The sequence below is a fragment of the Cebidichthys violaceus genome, unplaced genomic scaffold (genome assembly GCF_023349555.1).
Source record: "Cebidichthys violaceus isolate CVI_PGR_0920_01 unplaced genomic scaffold, fCebVio1.0.p SCAF_26, whole genome shotgun sequence".
NCBI classification, from domain to species: domain Eukaryota; kingdom Metazoa; phylum Chordata; class Actinopteri; order Perciformes; family Stichaeidae; genus Cebidichthys; species Cebidichthys violaceus.
This window is the reverse complement of record NW_027176439.1, coordinates 1,634,943-1,643,475: the sequence shown is the minus strand read 5'-3', so window position 1 is coordinate 1,643,475 and position 8,533 is coordinate 1,634,943. Positions and strand designations below refer to the sequence as shown.

The window sequence follows — 8,533 nt, the reverse complement described above, 5'->3', positions numbered from 1 at the left end:
CAAGTAAAGTAGAAGTATTCAGTAGTGGAAAATATAATATGTTAAGTACATTTACTCAAGTGCTGTATTTAGCTACATTGTGAGGTATGACATATTTACATGTTGGATTGCTTATGCATATTAGTGTTACAGGGTTTTTGCAAAGGATGATTTCTAACTCTACTTAAGTACTTGAGTTTTAATGTACTTGATTACTTTCCATCACGGCAAAACAGCATCTGGATAAGATGCAATAAAATACTTTTTATGACCGACAAATCCAAAGTTAACTAAATATGTACGTTTTTTTAATGTATTTATTATGTTTTTTTAATTTTTCACACCACACTAGTGCTGGGGTCTGGTGCCCACCAGGGGGCAGTAAAGACACTGACATGTAAAAAAGAAAATCACACATCACACACATACGTCACTTCCGGGACCGACACAAGTGATTAGAATTTCATCTGGAAACGAAACTGTCGAGAGCAGCGACGACTTTGATGACATGGCTTGAACGAGTTTACAGAGAGAGTCGTGTTGTAACAGGTGAACATATGTATTAATTTATTATAATTAGAATGTCATTTAACGTTACAATTATTATTGTAAACACGAGGCCACGAGGGGACGGTTTTAAAGTCGCCGGCTAGCTAGTTAGCTAGTTAACTTAGCTACTAATCAGAATGTCTGTCTGTAGTTTACGAGCTAACAGGAGCTCCCTTTGTTCAGCTGTTCAGACTCTTAGCTGCTAATCTGTCAGTAAGATATAATGTAACGTTAAATGAGAATGCAGTCTCTACAGATTTTAAAAATGCAGTTAATGTACAAGTATGTGACCATGGTACTGAAATCTAGTTAATGTACAAGTATGTAACCATGGTACTGACATCTAGTTAATGTATAAGTATGTGACCATGGTACTGAAATCTAGTTAATGTACAAGTATGTGACCATGGTACTGAAATCTAGGTAATGTACAAGTATGTGACCATGGTACTGACATCTAGGTAATGTACAAATGTGTGACCATGGTACTGAAATCTAGGTAATGTACAAGTATGTGACCATGGTACTGAAATCTAGGTAATGTACAAGTATGTGACCATGGTACTGAAATCTAGGTAATGTACAAGTATGTGACCATGGTACTGAAATCTAGTTAATGTACAAATGTGTGACCATGGTACTGAAATCTAGGTAATGTACAAGTATGTGACCATGGTACTGAAATCTAGGTAATGTACAAGTATGTGACCATGGTACTGAAATCTAGGTAATGTACAAGTATGTGACCATGGTACTGAAATCTAGGTAATGTACAAGTATGTGACCATGGTACTGACATCTAGGTAATGTACAAATGTGTGACCATGGTACTGAAATCTAGGTAATGTACAAGTATGTGACCGTGGTACTGAAATCTAGGTAATGTACAAGTATGTGACCGTGGTACTGACATCTAGGTAATGTACAAGTATGTGACCGTGGTACTGTTGTTGATTAAAAACATTAGACTAGATTAGATTAAATGTATTGTCACTGCAAAGAGTACACGCTATTTACTGAGACTACAACAACCAGAAGTGCAAAAAGCAGTAAAATAATGTACAGAATACAATATAGTGTGAGTAGAATAAAGAGTGAGGGGTATAAATACATTAGACATATACAGTATGGACAGTATGCCCATAGTAAGCAGTGCAGATATACTATTAGATATGTAGTACAGAGTGTGACTTAAATAAATGCTTACAGTAGATATTATAGGTTAAACAGCTGGGGGTATGATTAGGTGTATACACTATAGATCTGATGCATAGTACTCAATACTCCATGGACATCCAATTGACTAAAAAAACTATTAACTAGCAACATATATAAATTATATAGCTTTAAACACCTACAAGTCTGCTGAAATGAACAATATATGTATTTTGAATTTCTTTGTGTTGCTGTGATTTAATAGAGAAACTAGAGGGGGAGGAGCCATGGCCTGCGCCCGAGTGCCACTGGATGAGCAGCAGGTGACCGAGCCGGGCCCGCTGGGGAAAGAGCACACGCTGCCTGCACTGGTGAGTCGAACCTTCTCACTTTTTAAACAGAAATGCTCACTCAAGCATCAGTGTGTGGTGCTCCAGGAATCACCAGACTTGCCTCTCACGAAGACCAGTTTTATGAGAGTCGAACCTCTGCTGCTCTCTGTTCCACATTCAGCACCCAGCCAGGAAGGAGGAGCGCTGTTTCGTGCCTTACAAACCCCCGCCAGAAGACGGCTCTCCCGCCGAGGCGGAGGAGTTTTTGGAACATGCCAAATTCATCACGGAGGACCTGGAATGGCTGCTTGCACTGCCCCATGACAAGTTCTGGTGTCAGGTGAGAGGCTGGTAATATGCAAACTGCTCTCAGAGCCACAAAGAAAGAAATGTAAATTAATGAAAACAAGCTGTAGATTACAGATGTTTCTCGTCTCCTTCACCAGGTGGTGTTCGACGATTCTCTGCAGAGGTGCCTAGACTCGTACCTGCACCACGCTCCTCGTGGCCTCGACCTCGCCGCCCGGCCCTCCGCTCCGGCGGTGGTCGACATGCAGCGCTGCGTCCACAGGGCCGTCTTCCTGACCTTCCTCCGGATGGCCACACACAAGGAGTCCAAGGTAGGAGCAGCATCCAAATATCAACAGACGTACCAGTTATTGTTTGATTAACATAACGAAATGAGTATAATGTTTGTCAAAGCCACTCCCAGGTACACAGCCGTGATGTACTGTTGAACCTGTTTCTTTGTGCTCCTCTTTCACAGGAGAGCTTCCTCACCCCGGCTGTGTTTGGAGAAATTATCTACGAGAACTTCCTGTTTGACATTCCCAAAATCCTGGATCTGTGTGTGCTCTTTGGAAAGGGCAACAGCCAGCTGCTGCACAAGATGATTGGTGAGCTGTTTTTAATTATTACAGAGTATGTTGATGACTTAAATGGAAGATTTTGTGATTAGAATATGGTGTGAAGATTGGTAATTTTTAATGTGTTGTCACTATTTGTTAATTTTCACATTGACATATTTTCTTTAGAGAACATCTTTACCCAGCAGCCGTCTTACTACGTCGACTTGGATGAGACGGTTCCCACTGTGTTACAGGTGAGATCATATTCAAAAAGGGTAAGACTGGTAAAAGATATTAAGGGTTTTCCAAGGAGCGATTTAAAGACACACGGATGATATATTGTCTCCTCTCTCCTTTCCTTCACTTCCCTCCTCAGGTGTTCGACACTATCCTGAATAAGTGCGGTCTCTACTGTGAGGGAGCCGCCGCCATGGAGCCGATGAAGCTGAACTCACAGAAACAGCCCACTGCCATGACCATGAGCCAGCAGGTCAGACCAACACACACATCTACAGACATGAACATCATGCTGTGCTTAACAAAGCAGGCTGCTCTGGTGTGTAAACAGCTTCTCTGCGACAGTGATTATTCAGATATAACTTGATTTATTAATACAAAACATGGAGGACATTTTTCATGCTTCAAGCCTCGATAAATAAATCAGGCTTTCCCTAGAAACTAGGCCGATTAGCCTCGTTAGTTATCTGTTTTCATATGTAAGGGTTTAAAAGGTTATACTCATCTTTTCTCCAAGGGTTATAATTGTACTAGACCAGCGGTTCCCAAACTTTTTAGGCCACGCAACCCCTTCTACATCCCGACCGGGTTCACGCACCCCTAATCCCTTAAAAAAACGAAAACAATAGAGCCTATTTATAGCCGCATAAAAACAGTTTGCTCGTGTGTGGCGTTTGTTTACAAGATTTAGTCCGCTGTTAAATGTTGCAGTGTGAACACAAAACGAACAAAGGGGCAACTGCAACATTGTATCATATTAATCCCTGAATCTGAAACAAAGCAAACAAACTACAGGTGTGAAAACGCCCTGAAACACTGCAACAAAGTTTCAATACATTTCAGTTACACAAGGCGTCACTTTTAAAGAGCAATAAGGATGGCGAGGACACACGCACAGAGGCAGATTGCATCACATTTCATTTACAATTAACATACATAGCGGTTACATTAAATCTTCCTGCACCGTGCCTTCGAAAAGGTAACGGACGTACACCAGAAGATTGGCCACATCTGTAGACTCGTCTACTTGCAGAGAGTAAAACGTACTCTTTGTCTCTGCGGCGCGACACAGTGTCGTTGGACACCGGGATCATGTCCAACTTTTTTGCTTCTCTCTCTCCAATCATACATTCCACCATCTCTTTGGCAGCTGGCAAGCACACGTCTTCGGTGATTGTGTGAGGTAGAAACTTTCTTGCTATTCTGTAACTGACCAGATATGAAGCCCGTAGTGCGTTTTTTGTAGACCCAACACATAAATGAGTCTGCAGTTGTTTTTGGCTGTTTTGTAACTCCTCCAATTTCGATATAAAAAAGTAAAGGGCTTTTGACTTGCACTGGCATGCTTGGTGTTCAGGTGGCGACATAAATAAGAGGGCTTTCAGACAGCTGTTAGCCAGAACCTCACTGCACACCACACACTGTGGCTTTGGGCAATCTGCATTGCCAATCCAAGTGAAGCTCAGACCCAGATCATTTTCATCATGTTTCCTCTTTTTTTTTTCCCCAGTCTGATGCTCACTCTTGTTTCCTCTTTTTTCACCTTGACTCCGCAATGGGCCTATGTGCTCCCGATTTGTCTGTGCTATCCCTTCATCAGCATCAGAATCCCTTCCTCCTTTTTGTTCTTTTCCGTCTCATCTTTCTCTGACTCCTGTTCGATTTCTTCTCCCGGTCTCTCCCCAATGCATATCTCTCTCTCTCTCTCTCTCTCTCTCTCTCTCTCTCTCTCTCTCTCTCTCTCTCTCTCTCTCTCTCTCTCTCTCTCTCTCTCTCTCTCTCTCTCTCTCTCTCTCTCTCTCTCTCTCTGCCCCCCTCCCTCCCTCTCCTCTTTTATGACTGATAGCTTCAGATGTCCCACCTGACAGTTTCCCCGATTTCAGCCAGTTTAGCATATTTGCATGGATGTTGCTGAATGACTGAAGTTAGCTGTTAGCTGCACAAGCTAGGCTAGCTAGTGTGTACGTAAAAGACAGTCTGGCGGCAGGAGCTGAAGTCCATTTATTTATTAAATTGTACATTTTTAATATTACATTTAAATCTTCTAAAGGGAATTTTTATAATTCATGTTTTTATTTTGTGAAAAATCCCAGTTACATTTTTTTTTTAATTATTTTTAATATCAATTATTACACCATTAGACCACCATTACATTTTTCCTCTCGCGAACCCCCAGGGGTTCCCACACTTTGGGAATCCCTGTACTAGACCTTTAACTTTGACCATTAACTCTAAATCTTGAAATGAAACTTCTATAGATCTTTTTAGTTACAAGGAAACGTCTTAAAGTGTTTGTACGGTGACAGGAACGCTCAGTAGTTGTATCTGCTTCATGTCTTTGATCGTGTTTGTGTGTTTTCTTCTCTGTCCCAGGATCTCGTAGATCTGGTTCTGTACCTGTGTGACTCCACCACCACCATCCATGCCTTCCTGGACATCTTCCCCGCCGCCTGCTCCAGCTTCCACTCCCACGGTTTCCTCAGCAGGTAGAAGTACACAGATGAAGTAAAACTGTCAGTATCGCAGTCTCACCTTCGGAATAAGCTTCTCGTGATCATTTTTGTTTTTGTCTCGTGGCAGACTGACCTCGTTTTATGAGACCGCTGTGCCTGACCTCGAGAAGGCGGTGAAGAAGAGAAACTTTGACGATAAAGGGTGAGTTTCTGGTGAATTTAACGCTTTAAAAAGGCCAAAAGATTGAATCCCACTTGATAAATACCTTAATGAATGAAACCCAACCCTCCTTTAGTCTTCAGGAGGACTTGTGGAAAAGGTTGTCCCACTCCTGTCGTAAGATAGTGGAGATGGCTCACCTGCTGCTGCACCACACCTGCCTACAGCCGATCCTGGAGGGGTGAGACGTCCACACTCTCAACGTGCATCTTAACAGGATTGGCATAACACACACACACACACACACACACACACACACACACACACACACACACACACACACACACACACACACACACACACACACACACACACACACATACACACACACACACACACAAATTAATTCTGCTGGATGTTGTTGCCTTGCAGGGGAGAAAACATGCAAACTTTTGCAGAGGAGCTCCTACAACATTTCACATCTTTTTTACCTGAGAAAAGGTAAAATTCCTGGTTAAGATCTGGGGGGGTGGAGCTTGTTGGTTAGTCCCCATTAAATCTCACACGTGTTTTTTTCTTTTTAAGTGCAATGACAACGTGCGTGAAGACGTTTGTGTGTTTGTTTTGTCCTCTCAGGTTCTTGTCGGACTATGATGAGCAGTTCCCCATCGCAGACAACATCAGCCTCCTACAACAGGCCCTCCCTCTCATGTAACTTTGTGACCACAGACTTTATGGCTTAAGGTCCAAACGGGCTCTGTTCGTGCATGTTCGTCAAATAGACAAACATGCAACAAAAGCGTAATGAACCTCTATGCAGACCTTGTTTTGATTTTGGAGCAGCAAAATTTATTTATTCTGCCTTCAGTATTTCTTTGGAGAGAGCTTAACTGAATAAAGAGCTGAAGAGGAAACTATTTTATTAAAGAAATAATAAAATAGTTTTCTCCTGTTGTCGGTAGCAGACTATAATGTCTCTGTTATTGGTCGTTTCATTTCCTTAACCGCCTGCTTCCCTCAGTGATGAGACCAGGACGTCCTACCTGCTCCAGGGGGTGGAGAGCGCCTGGGACAGTGTGGGGCGACGGAGACCACACAGCCAGACTCAGCATCAGGGAGCGGCGGGCGGTGCTGCCGCCTCCTCCTCATCTGGCTTTAAAGTTCAGGAGGAGAGAGAGCCAGAAAGAGGAGAGAGTCTGAGAGGAGCAGAGGCCATGTTGGATGTTCCCCGAAAAGGAAACAATGTGAGTTCTGTGATTATGAGAGTCCTGTATTCATTAGAAAGGTGAGTCTTTTAGACAGAAGGTGCATGTTGGGAATTTAATACATGGAGAAATAATTGACTAAAGGAATAAAACAAATGGGTAACGATCAGGCTAGCTTTGTAAATCAAAGATTAAACAATACAGGTAATGGTGTCAGAAATACATATCCATAAAGTGCAGCTGTCTCCTCTTTATTTCCGGTCGTCTGTGTGTCGTCAGGGTGCCGGCTGTGCGGTGAGCGAGGCAGAGCTCGAGTCTCTGCTGTCGTGCATCAGGGACCTGCTGCCGGATCTGGGCGAAGGCTTCCTGCTGGCCTGCCTGCAGGAGTACGGCTACAACTCTGAGCTGGTCATCAACAACATCCTGGAGGACCGCCTGGCCCCCAACCTGGACAAGATGGACCGGTCCATGCCGAGGTGACACCACACACACACGCACACGCACAGTGGGGATGGCCTTTACATATTATGTTCATATTTATTTAATCTAATATTATTTCTATAAACATGTCTGTCTAGCAGAAATCTAACGGCACCATAAATTACATTTATGTAACCACAATTACCCAAAAAAAAAAAAAATTTTTTAGGGTGATAACATCATAAAAAATAGAAGCTTTAAATGTAAAAATGTATGTTTTTGTTGCAGCTGTACTATACAAATCATTTAAATGTGTGGTGCAGATCCTCTGTGGTATGAAAGGAGTGGATAACACTGAAGTTAAGGGTGAATCGACCATCTTTGATCTCATTCTTCTTCTTCTCTCCCTTCAGGCCAGTGAAGGAGGAGCTTCCAGATGTTCTGAATGTCAGATCCAACGTGTTTGACGACGACGAGTTTGACGTTTTTCGCAGAGACCAGGTGGACATGTCTCGCATCTGGAAGGGCAGGAGGTAAGAGCACGCGGGAGGAGTAAAGAGCCAGGGACTACTTTTATGGACTTGGGACATTTACCTGATTGAAGAACAGGTGAAGAACAGGTGAGACTGCCTGAGCTCAGGTGTAATCATCTTCTTCTTCTTGTTTCCTCCCTTTTGCAGGAAAGGGGAGAGCGCTCAAGAGCTGCTGAACGACAAGCAGCACATAGCGGAGCAGAAAGCTCGATACCGGGCCTACGAGACGGTGGTGGACGAGGTCGTCATTGAACCCGGGGACAGTGCAGAAGCCTACGACCTGGACGCCTACGACGACGAGTACGACGACACGTACGACATGAGCCAGGTGGGAGCCAACGACCTGGATGGAGACAGCTTGCTGAGCAGAAGGTAAATCACACACTTTTTACACGTATTAATAAAACGTGTTTTGGGTGATCAGATAGCAGTCAGGAAGTGCTCGACCATATAAAAGTAAAGCTATAAAACCCAGCGCTGGAGAACTTTAAGCCCTGTGTTCTTGATGACATGTTTTTACTTTTGACCGGATGCTTTTTACATTTGGAATATGTGATTGTTGTGGTGGATGCTAATTATTCAGAGTACTTCTTCTCATTTTATTTGCAGGCCTTTCACGGTTCCACAGATCCTGAGGAAAGGAAACAAGCCAGAGTTGGAGG

The 8,533-nt window shown here is 43.2% G+C and overlaps 1 protein-coding gene across 1 annotated transcript in view; it reads left to right on the top strand.

Moving 5' to 3' along the window:
- Nucleotides 1-421: 421 nt before the first annotated feature.
- ascc2 (activating signal cointegrator 1 complex subunit 2) overlaps nucleotides 422-8,533 on the top strand; it is an 11,444-nt gene continuing 3,332 nt past the window's right edge. The window contains exons 1-17 of the mRNA XM_068720723.1: nucleotides 422-528; nucleotides 1,949-2,054; nucleotides 2,197-2,355; nucleotides 2,462-2,635; nucleotides 2,782-2,911; nucleotides 3,050-3,117; nucleotides 3,240-3,353; nucleotides 5,474-5,586; nucleotides 5,681-5,755; nucleotides 5,850-5,954; nucleotides 6,146-6,214; nucleotides 6,350-6,424; nucleotides 6,735-6,957; nucleotides 7,198-7,394; nucleotides 7,752-7,871; nucleotides 8,019-8,243; nucleotides 8,481-8,533. The exon at nucleotides 8,481-8,533 is cut by the window's right edge and continues 38 nt beyond it. Of these exons, the coding sequence (XP_068576824.1) occupies nucleotides 1,971-2,054; nucleotides 2,197-2,355; nucleotides 2,462-2,635; nucleotides 2,782-2,911; nucleotides 3,050-3,117; nucleotides 3,240-3,353; nucleotides 5,474-5,586; nucleotides 5,681-5,755; nucleotides 5,850-5,954; nucleotides 6,146-6,214; nucleotides 6,350-6,424; nucleotides 6,735-6,957; nucleotides 7,198-7,394; nucleotides 7,752-7,871; nucleotides 8,019-8,243; nucleotides 8,481-8,533 (1,984 nt within the window). The 5' untranslated portion in view covers nucleotides 422-528; nucleotides 1,949-1,970. The remainder of the gene's footprint in view (nucleotides 529-1,948; nucleotides 2,055-2,196; nucleotides 2,356-2,461; nucleotides 2,636-2,781; nucleotides 2,912-3,049; nucleotides 3,118-3,239; nucleotides 3,354-5,473; nucleotides 5,587-5,680; nucleotides 5,756-5,849; nucleotides 5,955-6,145; nucleotides 6,215-6,349; nucleotides 6,425-6,734; nucleotides 6,958-7,197; nucleotides 7,395-7,751; nucleotides 7,872-8,018; nucleotides 8,244-8,480) is intronic.